General features: G+C 32.4%; 2 protein-coding genes and 1 long non-coding RNA gene across 6 annotated transcripts; 1 reads left to right on the plus strand and 2 right to left on the minus strand.

Annotated features, from left to right (window-relative positions):
* Positions 1 to 25: 25 nt before the first annotated feature.
* Positions 26 to 7,701, minus strand: LOC148233493 (mitochondrial ornithine transporter 1). Of its 4 annotated transcripts, none has more exons than XM_088189583.1 (8): positions 7,597 to 7,701; positions 6,890 to 6,967; positions 3,524 to 3,598; positions 3,214 to 3,450; positions 2,997 to 3,140; positions 2,619 to 2,751; positions 361 to 558; positions 26 to 249 (listed from the first exon to the last, which is right to left on the minus strand). In XM_088189583.1, exons 5-8 carry the CDS (start codon positions 3,126 to 3,128, stop codon positions 125 to 127), a joined length of 588 nt encoding a protein of 195 aa, XP_088045709.1. In that variant the 5' UTR covers positions 3,129 to 3,140; positions 3,214 to 3,450; positions 3,524 to 3,598; positions 6,890 to 6,967; positions 7,597 to 7,701; the 3' UTR covers positions 26 to 124. The 4 variants fall into 4 exon arrangements, with proteins under 4 accessions (XP_088045709.1, XP_088045707.1, XP_088045708.1 ...); XM_088189581.1 differs by having other exon boundaries at positions 3,206 to 3,450; positions 7,597 to 7,652; XM_088189582.1 differs by lacking the exon at positions 6,890 to 6,967 and having other exon boundaries at positions 7,597 to 7,661.
* A 153-nt stretch (positions 7,702 to 7,854) lies between these two features.
* Hmt4-20 (Histone methyltransferase 4-20) lies at positions 7,855 to 15,209 on the plus strand. Its single transcript, XM_088189578.1, has 2 exons — positions 7,855 to 8,160; positions 13,175 to 15,209. Exons 1-2 carry the CDS (start codon positions 7,855 to 7,857, stop codon positions 15,020 to 15,022), a joined length of 2,154 nt encoding a protein of 717 aa, XP_088045704.1. The 3' UTR covers positions 15,023 to 15,209.
* Positions 9,573 to 12,424, minus strand: LOC148233495 (uncharacterized). The gene is made up of 2 exons (XR_015810364.1): positions 10,868 to 12,424; positions 9,573 to 10,817 (listed from the first exon to the last, which is right to left on the minus strand). It is a non-coding gene; the product is annotated as an uncharacterized LOC148233495 (long non-coding RNA).
* Positions 15,210 to 16,872: the final 1,663 nt, after the last annotated feature.

Here is a 16,872-nt window from a genome sequence, read left to right on the forward strand (position 1 = left end):
ACAAGTGCACAATAAAAAATTCAAATACATTGTAAATCATTTAATAAAAATAACTATTAATAAAATTCTTTATAAAAATAATATAACAATTGTCTATAAACTAAACTATTTCAACTTATTTAAGTCAATCATCTCCGAATAAGGCTTTCATGTATTTTTTGGAATATTCGTATACGACGAACAAAACCGAAGTAGCTGGTATTGTTCTTACTAAAGTTGGTTTTAATCCGTTGTATAGAGCGAGTGGTCCTAAAAAAATATTATAAATTAATAAACGATATATTAAAACGTTAGCTGTTATGTGGTAATATATTAATGTTAGTAAACTAGCCAATGTTCACTAACAATATAGATACATACCTTCTTTTTTGATAATGTCCATCCCAACATCTCTGAATGTCAAATTTAAACTAGATATTTGTATTCTTGATTTTATCACGTCTGAAGGGAATATCACAGTCCATAAAACTATCCCTCCTACTGACCCAGCTACCATAGTCTTGAAAAATCCGATATCATCTTTGGTTTCTCCGGGGTTGGTCAATAATGATCTGGTGCCTGTGTAACAATAACAAGACGTGATGATGTCACTCTCAACAGGGCGTAGTATAATTAATATAATAGTATATTTTTAAATTAGGTTAGGTTAACCTAATCATGTATGTAATGCATGTAAGAATATGATAATTTTAATAAACACTTTAAAATGCACAAGCCTACAATGAATAAATAATAAAAAGTAAATATAAATTATTAAACCTTTTCTGCAGTATGTTTTATTTTAATATAATAAAAATTTATTTATATATTATTTATATATAAAAAAAACCATTAATTATGTTAAAAACAAACAATAATGGTTGAAATGAAAAAAAATAAACGTCTTATATCATGTAATTATGCATTTAATTACTGTCAGTGGCATCTAATATCACGTTCCATCGAGACCTATTTAATATCTTAATTTCATCACCAATTTCATTAATAACTGGATAATTTTCTTTATTGTCTCCTGTCTGCATTTCTTTTCGAATTTTATAATAAGGTGCTTGACATTTTTCTAATTGTTTTTTTAATTCAGCAGATTGCTCCGTGAAACAATCGTATTGAATAAATTATTATATTTACATGGGTTTTGCATTTCAATTTTGAAATAAAAAATTAGCTAAGTTTAGAAAGATTACGTATTATTTTAAATGCACTAAAATTTGAATGTTGGATATAGTGTCTTATATCATATATCTTAATGTATTTTATGATTCATTAATACTTTTTTAGACTTGTAATAGATATGTATTATATAATTAAATAATTTTATTATAAAAATTGGAATGGTTGAAACCCCCTGAAAAACGTATACATAATGTATTTAAAAACGTGTACATTGATTTGCTTGATCATATTTTTTTCCATAGCTATACAAAAATAAATATTTTCTTACTGTGTTGTGATGAATATCCCTGGAATGTTATAGCGCAGCGGCGTTCCGCTTATCGCAAAATACGTCTAGCAAAGTCAAGGGACAAACAGTAACAAAAAGTACGCTATAGAGGGGTTTATTGTATATCTAATTTTTAACCCTTTGACTATGGCTGGTATTTTTGCACATTTTGCACTTTGTCATAATTCAATAAATATTATATAATTATTTTTCAGATTTAAATATACAGTGAAATCGCTTTGTAACGAATACCGAAATAACGAATATTTAATTTGTCCCCGATTCATACAAAATGTTTTCATTGTAACAAAGACTGATCTCAGTATAACGAAATATTTGGTCCGAATTTAAGAATGACGTTACAACTTTACGCAATATTTCTCCATATTCAGTTCGTCCTTGAATTCGCGTGTGCCTGATGTGTCCACAAGCGACATTCAAGGTGCTTCGCCGACCCTCAAACTTTTTTTAAAAAACATTTTTTAACAAAATTTATTGTGTTCATTACAGAATCCTTCAAAATAGACAAAAAAAAACGATCTTTCAATCTTGTAAGAGGTTATTATGATGTAGTAGTAATATGGTAATTAAAAATAAAATAAAAATATATCATCTTTATTACATTCAATATAACGAATTTTTTTCTTCGATCCTGTTAGTTTCGCTATACTGAGATTTCACTATATTAAAATTATTGTTCAATAAATTAAGGTGATTTTCAGAATTAAATTATATTATATAATATAAAATACCCATATTACAAGGATCGGAGGTTCATTGCACCTTTAGGTGCCCAATATGCACTGTCGATTTTCTTGATGGCATCTATAGATGCCATCCGCAGTGAAAGGGTTAATTAGAAAAACAAAAAATCCTTACATCAATTAAAAAAAATAACTTTCAAACTAAAACGGATCTTTAAAAAAAGATCAATTTGTGATGAAATTATAAAAATAATTTACACTGGTTTCAGGTCATTGCAATATTGAAAAAGTAAGAAATATCAATTTGACAGCTGCAGATGTTTTGTTGTTTTCGATTTATGAATTTTTTTCAATAGTAGCTATTGACATTAGGCAAATTTTTATGAAAATGATTATTTTTACTATATTTGTTATTGTTTTGCATTGGTTATATCTAGTCTTTAAAACTTTTAGAGCCCATTATGTATGTATACCTTCATAGCCGCCAAAGAAGAAGAAATATCCTGGCATCTCTCTCATTAATGTGGATGTAAGTCCTTTGAATAATCCTTTAACACCTCTCTCTCGTATGATTTGTTGCGTCAATTGTATTGGACTTATGTGCGTCTAAAAAAAAAGTTTCTCACGTGAGCGAAGTAGAATTTAACAATAATATGTTTGTATTCATTGTAAGCAATTATTTTTTTACGACTTTATGACCTCAGTTAAGTTTAAGATAAACATAAATATACGCATTCGCGAGATAAAAATATATCAATACATACTGTTTTGATACAATAATACGATTTGACGTCATTTTTGCTTTGGCCTAGTTATACAATTTGCGTTTCAATAGGTAAAATAAATCTTACAGTTTGTCCGTTGATCAAGGAGACTTCCCTCATGGCTTGCAACTGGCACTTGACCAGCTCCGTTGGGCACAGAGTGAACGAGCTAAAGAAAGCGGCTAAGAAACCGGCACTTGCATTTTCGAACGCCGACATATCGTTGACTTTCTGTAACATAATATTCATAAGTTTAATTTTTTCACTTTATTACAATGAAATTAAATTAAGCTCACTTTTGTACCACTCATAGACATGACGAATTTTTGGCATACTCCATAAGCAGCGAATAAAACTGAATTTTCTGCCACATTGGCCGCAATCGCCGGAGTCGTTCCGGCATATAATCCTCTCACAAATCCGTCGGTTTTTAACGTGGTTTTTATACAATTCAACATTCCCGAGTACAAGCTGGGAAAGGTCTGCATTTTGACTTTGACCGTGTCTAACGGTTGACCGACATATACTAGAGCTACGCCTCCTGTGATATTAAAAAATATAAGAAATATTTTATTTAAATGTAATTTTATAAGTCGGATTATAAATAAATTTACCTAGAGAGCCCGCGACAAAGTCGATGGCACCACTTTTGAAGCTCTGCTTTGTTTCTCCGTGCGCCATTGTTGAAACTGTAAGAAAAAATTGATATCATTTAGTGTATAACGTACTACTTTGCTATCGACAGTCATAGAGTAAGCAATTAATTATACAATAAAATGTACTAACAAAAAGTGATTACAAAAACTGAGTGTTGACTTTGAATGGCAAAATTATATATTATCATAGGCTTATCTCTTAATTTAACAAATTACAATCGTAAATTATTTTTTTTTACAAAAAATGAATAATAACTAAATAATTTTAATTTTCTGTGAATTATGATTTCACTATGATATTTTTCATCTAATGATGTAATATCACGATAACAGTTTTCTTGAGAAAAAATAAAATAAACAATTTATAGTAAGAACAGGTTGAATTATAAGTCAACATATGTTTTGCGTTAATCTTTATTAAATACAATTAAGATAAAAGCTTGTATTGAAGCAGTATTTCAGGTGCTTTAAAACAATTGTAGTACAAGTAGAATAAATAATTTTAATTTAAAATAATGAATAAAATATAATTCTAAAAATATGTTATATTATTATAATTATAAATATGTATGCGTATGTACTTACATTACAAAAACAGTTTTACTAAAATAGCATTAATATTAGTTAATGCGTTTTTGCCGTTGGGCAAACAAAGTCCAATTTACGTACACTTAAACAAAGTGTACGTAAATTGGGAGTAAGAACAAGTATTTTAATGGCGTTTCATTAGCAATAGCGATACAATAATGACATAACTAAGGCATGCAATATCGATACATATTTTTAATACTGGTATATTTAAAACATCACATTAAAATTAATAATAAAAGTAAAAAAATAATTAATTGAGGGTGTTCAAGCAATGGCCATCTATAGAAAACTACAAAAAATAGTCAGTATTTAAAAAAAATGAAAGCTAGCAATTACCGCAACATAAACACTCTTTAACCCTTTCATAAGTATAGAGACACGCGTCTAGAAAAAATACTTAGGGCCTCGTATCGAATAAGTAATGTTGTACGTATCCTTTGTAATTATCGGGCTGTCACCCATAAACGACCACCATGGAACTATTGTCTGAACACAATTTATTAATATATAAAATATAACATTTATATAAAATACACATTGAACATACTATAAGGCGAGTCAAATGAAAACCTTATTAGTGCGATAAAAATTAAAAACACCATATAATTGTCCTGTAAATAAGCAATAATAGCTTAAAATTACCAAAGTGAAAATAATTTTTGCAATTGGTTTTTTTGTAGAAAAAATGTAAAAAGTCGATTTTTGTATATATTAATTTTAAAATATATTTTTTAGTAAATAATATGTTATATAACACTTTTAATCTATTTTTTTTAAAACCGCATTCCTATAATGTGATATCATTTTTTAGTTTAACTCTAGGACCCTGAAGAAATAAGTCACTCACTCCGTCCCCTGGCTAAAAAAAGTTTTGCATACATCAATGAGAAAATAAGTACATAATTCATAGCTGATTTATGTTTCTGTTATTTGATGTTGTATTTATTATTGTTGTTGTTTTGTTTCTTTCTTTCAAAAGAATTGTTTGGCGCTTTACTAGTTTTCATCAGCTAGTTTGCTTACGCCTAATTGGACTTAGACGTGTTCTATTTCATTTAATCGGCATGGATTTAAAAATTATTCTTATGATATGAACATTACAAATTCTACTAATTGAATTCTGGATTAATTGCAATTGACTTCACAACTTACATTTGATTCGTAGTGTGGCAAGTTTGTATAAGAACAGTTTCATGGTCATAAGCAAATGCTACCATTTACGGAGAACCAGTCCAAATGTCTAATTTATCATGACACATTCAGAAACCAGTTAAGCTTGATTATTTACTTTTGTTTTTAATTTAGTTATGGAATAGTCTGAAGAAAGATGCAACATATGTGAACTCAGATCGACTGTAAATTCATCTGACATTATTCCATCACATCTAGAGATTGCAATACTAGTATTACCGAAATCAAGATCCTGGTGTATAAGTCGGTTTTAGAAAATTAAATACTGGTATTTCGGTATCTGAAACTGAAGCAAAATCGAAACATAAATATAATTGATGTTTCATTTAATATAATAAATTTAAGAATCGCAGTGTTAATTATTCACGTTTTTGAGTGCAGACGTTAAACTGCATTTTTTATTTAGAGTTGAAAAAACTGACTTCTTCAAGCAACGAATTTTGACCGAATTAAAATTAAAAATTCAAGACTTACAATATTTACACAATTGGAAAAGATCTACAGACTACGGATTATCAATTCTCAGACATATTTCAATCAAAATAATTGTGCACGTTTAGAACGTTTTTGTTGGAAAAAAGAAAAGGAAGCTTCTCATTTAATCCGTATTGTTGATGAATATGAAGAAATAAAAATTGTAACATCCAATCCGGATAACTCTATTTCATTAGAAAATACATTACAAAAACAATATTCAATGACTTCAGACAATAAAAACGGTGGAAAAAAATCCACCACATATTTTAATAAAATTGTTCGTGATGGGTTAGCTTATTTTGAATCTGAAAACATTTGTGGCAAATACTTAAAATTATTAATTAATTATAATTATTTAACGTTTTGCTTTTACATTTGATTTGCAAAAAGCACTACCATACCCTAAACTGACAGTTTCTGTTTCATACTATAAACGAAACATGTATGTTTTAAATCAAGGTTTCCACAATTTACATGATGATGGAATTCATATGTATACTTGGAATGAACCAACTGCATCCAGAGGATCACAATAAGTAACTTCATGTTGTTTAAAACATGTACAAAATGTGACAACTCAAAAACATGTTAGCGCTTATAGCGATAACAATATAGATATTATTGACCATAAATTCTTATTATGTGGACATTCATTCTTGGCAAATGATCGCAATTTTGGTGTTGTAGAAATGTTTATTCGAAATACCAATTTTCTGTATATTCCAGACGATTATTACAATATAAAAATACAAACATGTCGCAAGCAAAATCCATTTTTACTACACAAAACTTTTATTCAAGCAAACCTCTGGAGGAGGCAATTTTGAAAAGTACCAAAAATATTGATGGCGAAGCTGTCTAGTGGTTGAAAATCTTCTGGATGCGAGTTTTAAGAAATGCGCCGTATAAATTGAATTATAAAAATCAATCGAAAGTGATTCACAATTTAAAAGTATTGATTTATCGCCAAAACGGTGTAGGCCAAAGATTTTCGACAAAATAACATCACGAGTACTTGAAAAATTTGCACCAACTTAATTAAAAAATAATAGTAATATATAATACCTTTAGGTAGGATTTTGATATGTTGTTGTGTGTTATGTATGTAATTATTATATTTTTCCTTTTGTTGTTCTCTCTTTTCTATAAAATAATATGAAACTTTATTCGAAAAAAAGTATGAAGTGTTGAATATATTTTCTTATATTATTACAATTAAACTGTTGAAATCAGCATTTTCATAAAATCAGTACTTTTGAAAGTGAGGTAAGTCCATTGGGCCCTATTAAAAACATGTTTTTTGTTTAAATAGCGGGAATATAATTATTGCATATGAAATTGTTATGAAAAAAGACCGTAAACAATATACAATAAGTCTATTAACAACAACATAATATGGACTTGCCCCACTTGCAAAATCAAGGATTCAAATATCAAAATTAAATGAAACGAACCGGATCAGCTCCTCGTAGCTGACATTAAACAGCTCAATGCTTAATGCTGGTGTATTAAGGAGCCGGATGGTGAAAGTCATAGGTGAGTTGAAAATAAATTATAATAGTAAACAATTAGTATAATACTATTTTTATCAGGTAGCGGTACAACAACGGTATATAAATAATAGGAAAAATATATTGCACTACAGATTTTAAAAGTATTTATTTGTAAAGAATAAGCAATAATTTGAATAGAAAATGAAATTGCTCAATTGTGTTAGTTGGGTAAGAAAAAGTATATTTTGGTAATAAACATGTAAATGGCGAAGTACTGACCGTTAACGATGAAATGGCAGAAGGCAGTAAAACAAGATGGCGTCCCTTCGCTCCGAACGCCGATTGCCGACTGAGTGACAGTTGCCGTCGTCCGCTCGCACGTGTGCGTTCGCTTCGTTTTGGCCCAAAGACGCCGAGCGGTCGGGCATGGCCGCTCGCGTCGCCGCCTCGGGGACGCCTCGGGTCGTCTCGGTGCGGTCTGTCTCGGGGGCTTAGCCCTTGGGGGGCGCGGCCATGGGGCGCCGGTAGCGGATCAGGATGGTCGTGGGCGCGAGCGGCGCCGGCCACAAGATGCAGCCCCTGGGCATGAGCCCGCGCGAGCTGTCCGAGAACGACGACCTGGCCACCTCGCTGGTGCTCGATCCCTTCCTCGGCTTCACCACGCACAAGATGAACGTCAAGTATCGCCCGCTCAAGGCCAACAGGGACGAGCTCAAGGCCATAGTCGAGGAGTTCGTGAGGACGCAGGCCTACGACAGGACGTACGCCAAGTTGCAGGCGGGCGAGTGGATGCCGAGGACCTTAGCCAAGAACAAACAGCACCACTCCAAGCTCAGGGATCACGTGAGTCCTTCTTTGTTTACGACGTTTATTGTTGTCGCTGTTGCAACAACAATATTTGCCTATTTACTACCAACAATTTCTTTGTGTCTGCAGAAAACGCTTATTTTTTTACAAATAATCCAATATTTATTTGTGTTCTTAAACGTAGATTAACAAAGAACAGGCACTAGGTGCGGATGACGTTCCTAGCCGTTCCTATGACATCTCTTGAAGTTTACTCAAAAACGTTTGCAGATATATTCAAATTAAATATTTTTCAAAAAATTATTGTTTACTCAGAACGTCTTTTAAATTTTACGCCGAATGAATATGTATTATATATATATATATATATATATATATATATATATATATATATATATATATATATATATATATATATATATATATATAAATTGACATGTTCATTAACTTTTATGAGGTAATAGGATAAAATATTCAATTATTTTTATTAAAAACAGTGCCACACACTGATGTTGTATGAAATTTTTTTGAATGCAGCCAAAGGGTTAAAAGGTGTGACCCCACAACACCGATACATTTGAAAATCGCATTTTTCTGTAATTTAGGTTTAACCCTTTGGATGCTACAGTTTTTAAAAAAAAATTATTCACATCTTCATCGATTCCTCCTATACATTATTATAATTCAATTTATTCAAAATCTGTTTCATGCCATTGTCATACTAAAGATGTAACAAGTTTACAAATTAATTTACTTTTTCAACCATCTTTATTAGCATTTATTTTATATAATGACAAACAACAATATATCGTTGTTTGCATCCAAAAGGATTAAGACATGTTCCTTAATTTAATTAATGCTATAAATCAGTTTCAAAATTTACAGGTGAGTTTTTCTAATGCCATTCTCAACATTTATTCTTTCTTCTTGAAAATCCACTCTAGCGGAAGCAGGGCCGCTGAGAGAAAAATCAGTCTCCCCCTCAAACATTCAAGTGACATCTAAAATATAATATTTAAAGAATCACAATTCGCACAATTATGCGTTTACTTGTATAAACCAAACAATTTCATATTTTTTTCATGGAAAATTGTAGTCATAAATGAATAAATAAAGAGATGAAAACAATATATACCCCTTTGTCTCTTTCATAATATTTATTTTATTCATATAAAAACTGAAAATATATTGATCAATCGCCTGAATTTCAAATAAAATTTTCACAATTCACATGAATAACTCTGCAACAAATCTACTTTAAAAATGTAATTTATAATTGTATATCAATAAATAAAATGTATACACAAATGAATACACATTTTTTTTAGAATAAATTTCACCCTTGATAACATGAAAGTACCGATTATTATTATTGCCCCCATGATAATTTTCCCCAATCGCTCCAATCTTGCGCCACGCTTCTCCAGTCGTTGGCCCCAGCCGAGCTTGCATCCCTTGTTACATCATCCAACCACCGAAGCCTCAGTCTACCGGCCGACCTTTGACAAGCAGTTGCCTCGATGGTTGGATGGGTTTCATTCCATTCTCCTGTCCATTAGTCTTTGGACTCTACCAAAGATTAATGGGCATATTTCCTGGTTAAAAACATCTGTAATGCAGTGGACAGAAATGCCATTCAATTTAGAAAGTGTCAGATATTGCTCTTAAAATTTCGTTCCGGGAATTTTGACACAATATCTACGTAAAGGCGGGTTGTTAGTGAGGATATTAGGGCTGCGATCAAAGCAGGTTTGAGATTAAAGATACAGAAACTAGCACAAAAGCTCAACGTATTGCCTACATCACTTTGCAGATATTTACAAAATGAAGAAAGGTTTTAATTTGCAGAATATGGATTTGAGGAAAACCTCCTGCATTGAATCTCAATATGCCAATAATTAATGATTCTAGAGCAGAAAGATTTATTTTTGAGTCGAATTGTTACTGAAGATGAGAAGTGAATCTTTTAATTTAACACGCAACGTAAAAGGCAGTGGACGCCAATCAACCCACAATTCCAACCCCCCAGAACAGGATTACACCCCAATAAGATAATGTTATGGATCTGGTGGGAAATGAAAGGCATAATTCATTATGAGTTATTGAATTATAGGCGGACAATTACGACAGACATATAGTATGCTCAGCTAATTCGTTTAAAAGCTACTCAGGTCATAAAAATACCTTATCTTATAAATTAAAAAAGGGTATTTTTATACTAAGACAGCGCTCGCTCTCATGTATCCTTGAAGACGATAGAAAAAATCAATGGATTTTCTTGGGAACTCCTTTTCTTTTCTCCTAATTCTCATCCACCGTATTCTTCAGATATTGCTCCAAACGACTACCATCTATTTAGATCCCTGCATCAGTTTTTAGGTAAAAAATAATATTTTACAAAAGTGGATATGAAAAAATTGACATTAAATAATTTATTGTTTCGAAAAATACCTTATTTCCCGAATCAAATATAAAAATTTTGATTAACATTGTGGAGAATTATTATAGAAGAAGACGGAGAATATATTAATTAGTAATGGTATTACACTTTTTAATTTTTAAACTCATGATTATACCTTGACCTTGTAGATTAAAAAGCGGATAATTTACGTAGAACTGCCATAACAATTGGATTTGCTTTATAATTTTGCGATAGTGAATCAAGGAGACGTACAAATTGTATCAGTTAAATTCTGAGCCTTTCACACATTCATAGTTGCTTTTATCTTTAACCACTTCATACGTGAAATATTTTTCAAAAATTGTTCATAAAACTGATATTATTTTATTCACATTTTTTAGGTAAATAATAAATATTCAACAACAAAAATAAAAATAACTTTTTTTAGAACATTACTAAAAAAAACACGTTTTTTGTAATATAATAATGATAAAATCGAACAATAGAAATAATGATTCATAATACATGATTCCATCTTTGAAAATCGAAAATCCTGTACATGTGCGAGACCCATCCTGATTAGTCGGAAAATAATCAGGGGTGGTTGGCTAAATCGGTAACACATTATTTTTTACGAAGGGGGCAAATTGAACAAAAAATGCGAAAATATGTAGTTCAAAGGTAAAACTAATTGAAAAGCAAAAAATTGAATAGAGCATTGCCACTTTATATGAAGAATTGTGAAAATAAATTATGATGAATGCCGCAGGCAAAATTTTTAAAATTATTTTCAAAATTACTTAAAATTTTTTATGGTAAAAATAAGTTCTAAAATCAGAAGAATTTTCTTTAATGAAAACTAAGTATTCATGATAATAATGTCATAATTAGCGCCACACAATTTTTTTCAATTATACTTGAAATTTCAGAAAATGCTTATCTAAGAAATAATAAATACACATTTCATCGCGAGAATTTCAGGGAAGTGGATTTTAACCTTCTTGATCCATCTCTGATGAAAAAATAGTAATAATAGGAAAAAAGTTGATTAATTTGTCTTATAATATGAGTTTTCCTTAATTTTTCATAGTGGTTTAATAACACAATGCAAGAAAAAAATGGGTTAACTATACAGGCTTGGCCATATTAATGGGGCACACCAATAAATAAATCTTGAAAACGATCTTGAGTTTTAACGTTAGTCGCTTGAAAGTATTCTTCATAATGTTGAATATCGTTTTTAATTATTACTGCTGTGCCTTCTTGTACAGTTCTATCTGGGTGTCTCGTGGAATAAATGCAGTATCCAGGTATTTTGAAGTAAGTTTTTTCCGTGAAATGAGTTTCGGAGATCAGCAAGACGTCTATTTAGTGTTGTTGGAAAAAAAAAATTCTTGCGTGTGTTGCGATAGACCGTTGGCGTTCCATATGGCAATATGTAGTAAAACAGTCATTTTGCAATTTTAGAAACAACTACTGTTAGGTTGAGCATAGTACTTATTTGTTGCATTACCTTTTTTATAATTTTTTTTATTTCAGATAAGTTATTATTTTCTTCTAAAATTTTGGTCGGATGCGTAGTGTCATTTCTAACTTTCTGATCTAATCTAAAATTAGCATTGATTTTCTAATTCTTGAAATCTCGCATCAGTTAAAGCCATATAGAGATCTAAAATTAGCATTGTTTTTAAGAACATTATCGTATTATTCAGAACAAAAAGAATTCCCATATTTATGATTACCCTAAGAAATGACATTTCTTAGGGTCGCAACACAGACTATTGCATTAAGCACCCGCTGCATCTGCTGAGCAATACTAGGCAGTCAATTTTTATTAATATCAGATGATGAATGAATGGGTATTTGGTAGTAGAATGAGAATCTCTTTTTAAACCATTACCTACAGATCTAAATTATTTAAAAAACAGCTCGAAAAAAATGTCGAGCCCACCTTGACATAGGAGTTCAAAGGATTAATAAATTCAACTTCTGAAAATAAATTGTTAGCCTCCTCAATTTCATGTGAAATAAAGTAACTTGTCTTAGTTATGTCAATATCCGTAGAATTTAGTTTCCCTAATATCTGGTATTGTTTTTGTAAATTATTTTCCAATTTTTCACTTCAAATTTTTATCTCTTCGTTGGACAATTTTTTATATTTTTCTGATGTTTCGATTGAAAGCATCTCTTTTAATTATATTCTTAATCTCATTACATTCCAAATTCACATCAAAAGACTTTCATACATATCGCTATAATGAAATCTAAAAGAACTATTTCTTACATGCGGCTTAAGCCACAATTATGATGCACGTATGCAATAGCTCTGCATTCAAACAACTCTAAAATATTTTTAGTATGTAAAATATTAGATGTTTTAACTGAGTAAGGTTGAACATAAAATAACCTCATAACTTAATGAAATAAAAAATTAAATACCTGATTAATTTTTAGTAAGTTTATTTATTAATTTATTTTGATTAACTTTGTTTTATTTAAAATTATTAATTTAATTAATGTTTTATTGCTTGATTAAATTGGTCGAAATCTTTTGCCCACTACTGGTTTATACTGTCAATCATGTTTGAGATTGTATTGTAGATATAGGATTTAAAAAATATATTACCTAATCATGCATTTTTCTTTCAGATCTATCGATACCTGCGTGTCTTTGATAAAGACTCAGGCTTTGCCATTGAGGCCTGTTTCCGGTACAGCCTAGAAGGCCAGATTGGCGCCAAGATCTCAGCGACCAAAAAATGGACTAAGAATGAGCAAATTGAATGCTTGGTCGGCTGTATCGCCGAGCTGACTGAAGAAGAGGAGGCGCAGTTGCTGCACCCCGGCAAGAATGACTTCTCCGTCATGTACAGCTGTCGCAAGAACTGCGCCCAGCTGTGGTTGGGCCCGGCTGCTTATATTAACCATGACTGCCGGGCTAACTGTAAATTTGTGGCTACAGGCCGAGACACTGCGTGCGTTAAAGTGCTGCGTGACATTAGAGTCGGCGAGGAGATTACGTGTTTTTACGGAGAGGACTTTTTCGGAGATGGTAATTGTTATTGTGAATGCGAGACGTGCGAGCGCCGCAGTACGGGATCTTTTACAGTGCGTAAATCGGATTCAGAAGATCAGGCGACGAGGTATAGATTGCGCGAGACCGACAATAGAATCAATCGCACCAAAGCGAAGAAGTCGACAAAGGATAACATCATTGATAAGGCTTCTCTTCCGGACGCAACTTGCGGCCAAAGAGAGAGCAAGATTATCAGTCCGCTCAGCATGAAAGAGTTGAAACAGAAAGGTCTTACGAAGTATGATGCCGAGTTGCTTATAGCTCAAGGCTGTAAGTTTTCTGATTCCGGAGATGATGTAATGAAGGAAAAGATGATGTTAGGAGCTGGTGGTGGTGAGTTTACGGTACCGATTGCTGAGAGTGTCAGCGATCGGGCGAGTCGATTGCGGAGGAGGAGAGCTAGGGCTTCTCCTTCGTCTCCGCCTCCATCACTACCAGCTCCTCCTCCTCCTCCGCCTCCCCCTCCTCCACCCTCTCCTTCTCCTCCTCCTCCACCTCCCCCTCCCCCTCCACTGCTGCTGCCTATGCTTCCACCCCCAGTTCAGCAGCCTCCGGAGATTGTCAACGTTGATATTGAAGAAGAATTAATCGAAGAAAAACCTTTAGAGATAATTCCCGAAGAGGTTGAATCGTCTCCCGGTATAACTCTCCGCAACCACAAGAAGCTGAATGAGCATCAAGAAGATGATAACGATGCTCTCAGTGACGTCGAAGGTAAGGATACCGTCGTTGACGAGAGCTTACAAAAGTTAGACGTTAACATAGACAATTTAGTTAATACCATAATCTACGATAGCAAAGAAGAGACAGTCGAAAAGAAACGCAAGTCTAGTAGGAAAAAGGTTAAAAGCAAAAAGAAGCGTGAAGCGGCGAATAGAGACACGGTCAATTTTGCTGTCCCCGACTCGGACCTCATCACTGAACAATGCGATGTTTTGTCAGCGAATAAAATTTCAACGGACGTTTACGAGTTTGACGATGGCGAAGAGTTCCGTTCGGACGAGCCGGGCTATAGAAAGATTTCTAAATGCGCCGAGTCTGTCAAGAGCGAGAGCAGTTCGTCGTGGGAAAATAAAGCTCCGAGTTCCGAGAGTGGGTCTAACGGTTCCGTCTGTCCGTGTACACCTCCGGGCCGTGGCAGGCTGCGGCTGACGTTGAGGATGAAACGCAGTCCGATGCTGGACGAGCTGATCGAGTCGGGGACCAGTCTGAGCGAGGACTCTTACGAGCCAGAGTACGAGGTGCTTCGTCTCGAGGGTTTAGATGGTCCCAGGCGACGTAAACGTCACAAGGGTAAGCACCGGAGGACGAGGTCTCCGTCGACAGACGTACCCGTCCCCATGCCGCAGATGAAAAGACTCAGACTGATATTCGGCAACGAGAGCCGCACTATAGACATCCCGCCGGCTAGTGCCAACTGACGACTCCCCCGATACTACTTTGATAAAATTTGCACCATCATATGAACATTTTTACAATGATTAAATCGGTCCTTGCAGGCAAGGGTTCTTTCACATTATAAAATATTTTTTTTTCAAATCTGGAATTCGTGAAATTTGTCGATATTTTAATTGGGATGATAAGCATTTATTTTTACTGCCTGTAAAAGAAGAACACCGTAAGAATAAGAAGTACACACTGAGGTATATTCTGCAAGGATTGATCCAGTTGCATAACAAATTGGCAAACGTTTATGTTTAGATATTATATACCTAATCTAATTATACATTATTATTGCGTTATGTGCAATTGGTAGGAATTTTGCTAATTTTATATGCGTATTTAAACCGATTTGTAGTTTTTCAAATGTGTCATCGATCAAATTGTCACGGAATAATGCATTTTTTTTAGATGAGCGAAGGACAAAGTAATAAGTACTATAGTGACACATATCATAAGACGGTAAACTGTCGTTTGAATATGAACACGTTGGGACGGACGTAAACTACTAATTGGCACATAATCTTAAAACCAGTGTAATATATCTAAAAAAAATAATGTCAACAATTCTGAATAGTTTTATAATGTATGTATCATATATTTAGTTGAAATTGTATTTTTAATTTATTTAATTTGTGTGTGTAATGATTTATTTTTTTATATATAAGTGCGACGCAATAGCGGCCATGCTGATGCTATTTTGGATTCGTCTGGTTTTGAAAAAAATATAAGATAAAATATAAAACGCATCTAGTAATGAAATAGTTAAGACTGAAGCATTTTTGAGGTAATTAAAAACACGGCCGAGACTATGTTGGCGACGGGGGACGATGATGAATTTGTATTATATATGAATCATATTATAGACGTAATCGTCTATTAGGAGAGTGAATCAAAAAGTGGAGGCAATTTATTTATTACTAGCGAAACTTTGCCTTTACCGATTGATTCACCCCAGTATAATAATATTTGTTATTTATGTACGCGTCTTACAGACAGTAAGTCTTTTTTGTTTAATATATGTGTATACGTAAATGATATTTTTGTTAATTGAAAGGCGAAAGGCAAAAGTATATATCTGACCTCACAAATTTATATTTTCAAAGGTTTGTAAATAGTTATGGAGCGGAAAAAAATGTACATAGTTTATGAATCAGATTTTTCGACTCGATTACATTCCTACTGTAATTTTTAAAGCAACATAATAAAATTATATCAAAACTTTCAATAATAACTCTAAGCTTTGTAAAGTTTTTAAAGTACGTAGGATTTATTGTAACTATCGTGATTACTGTCGCTCGAGGTCGACTCGGTTATAATTTTTTTTTAATAGCAATCAACCGTTGCACTATATAGTATTCGTCGGCGTTTTGTCGACTTGTTTAGGCAAGTCAGTATTAGTTCATAAATTATTTTGTAAATAAATGAAATGGCTGTAAATTATTTTTTGTATTTTAATTTATTCTAATATATTATGATTATTATTATATTATATATAAAAAATATAAATATTATACAATTGATTTGAGGAACTGTACGGTAATGCGATTGAAGGGTATTTTAACACTCCTAAGATTTATCTTATTATTTTTTTATTGTATAAAGTTGAATGTATCTATATGTATGTATACAGAGTCATAGTGAAATTAAATATTTGTACGAGCTTGACTTTGCACGTTCCATACTGTAAGCGGAATCGCGTATAGGTCCAGACAGCTAATACAATCCATGTTTGATTATAATCGGTAAAGGTATTGCAAGAAGCATATCAAGTTTTTTGTATGAAATACAGTTGTATTTAATAGTTTAATATCATACTATCAAAAATCTA

Source organism: Plectrocnemia conspersa, unplaced genomic scaffold (assembly GCF_051122295.1).
Source record: "Plectrocnemia conspersa isolate PC_06_02 unplaced genomic scaffold, ASM5112229v1 ptg000008l, whole genome shotgun sequence".
In the NCBI taxonomy this organism is placed as follows: domain Eukaryota; kingdom Metazoa; phylum Arthropoda; class Insecta; order Trichoptera; family Polycentropodidae; genus Plectrocnemia; species Plectrocnemia conspersa.

Bases quoted from the DNA above. Each gene is read 5' to 3' on its own strand.
- LOC148233493 (XM_088189580.1), bottom strand. From the start codon at position 3,590: ATGGCGCACGGAGAAACAAAGCAGAGCTTCAAAAGTGGTGCCATCGAC. The intron at 3,141-3,205 runs GTGAGCTTAATT...ATTATGTTACAG, and splicing joins TGTCTATGAGTGGTACAAAA to AAAGTCAACGATATGTCGGC. The intron at 559-2,618 runs GTATACATACAT...ATTGTTACACAG, and splicing joins CTTCTTTGGCGGCTATGAAG to GCACCAGATCATTATTGACC.
- Hmt4-20 (XM_088189578.1), top strand. From the start codon at position 7,855: ATGGTCGTGGGCGCGAGCGGCGCCGGCCACAAGATGCAGCCCCTGGGC. The intron at 8,161-13,174 runs GTGAGTCCTTCT...TTTTTCTTTCAG, and splicing joins ACTCCAAGCTCAGGGATCAC to ATCTATCGATACCTGCGTGT.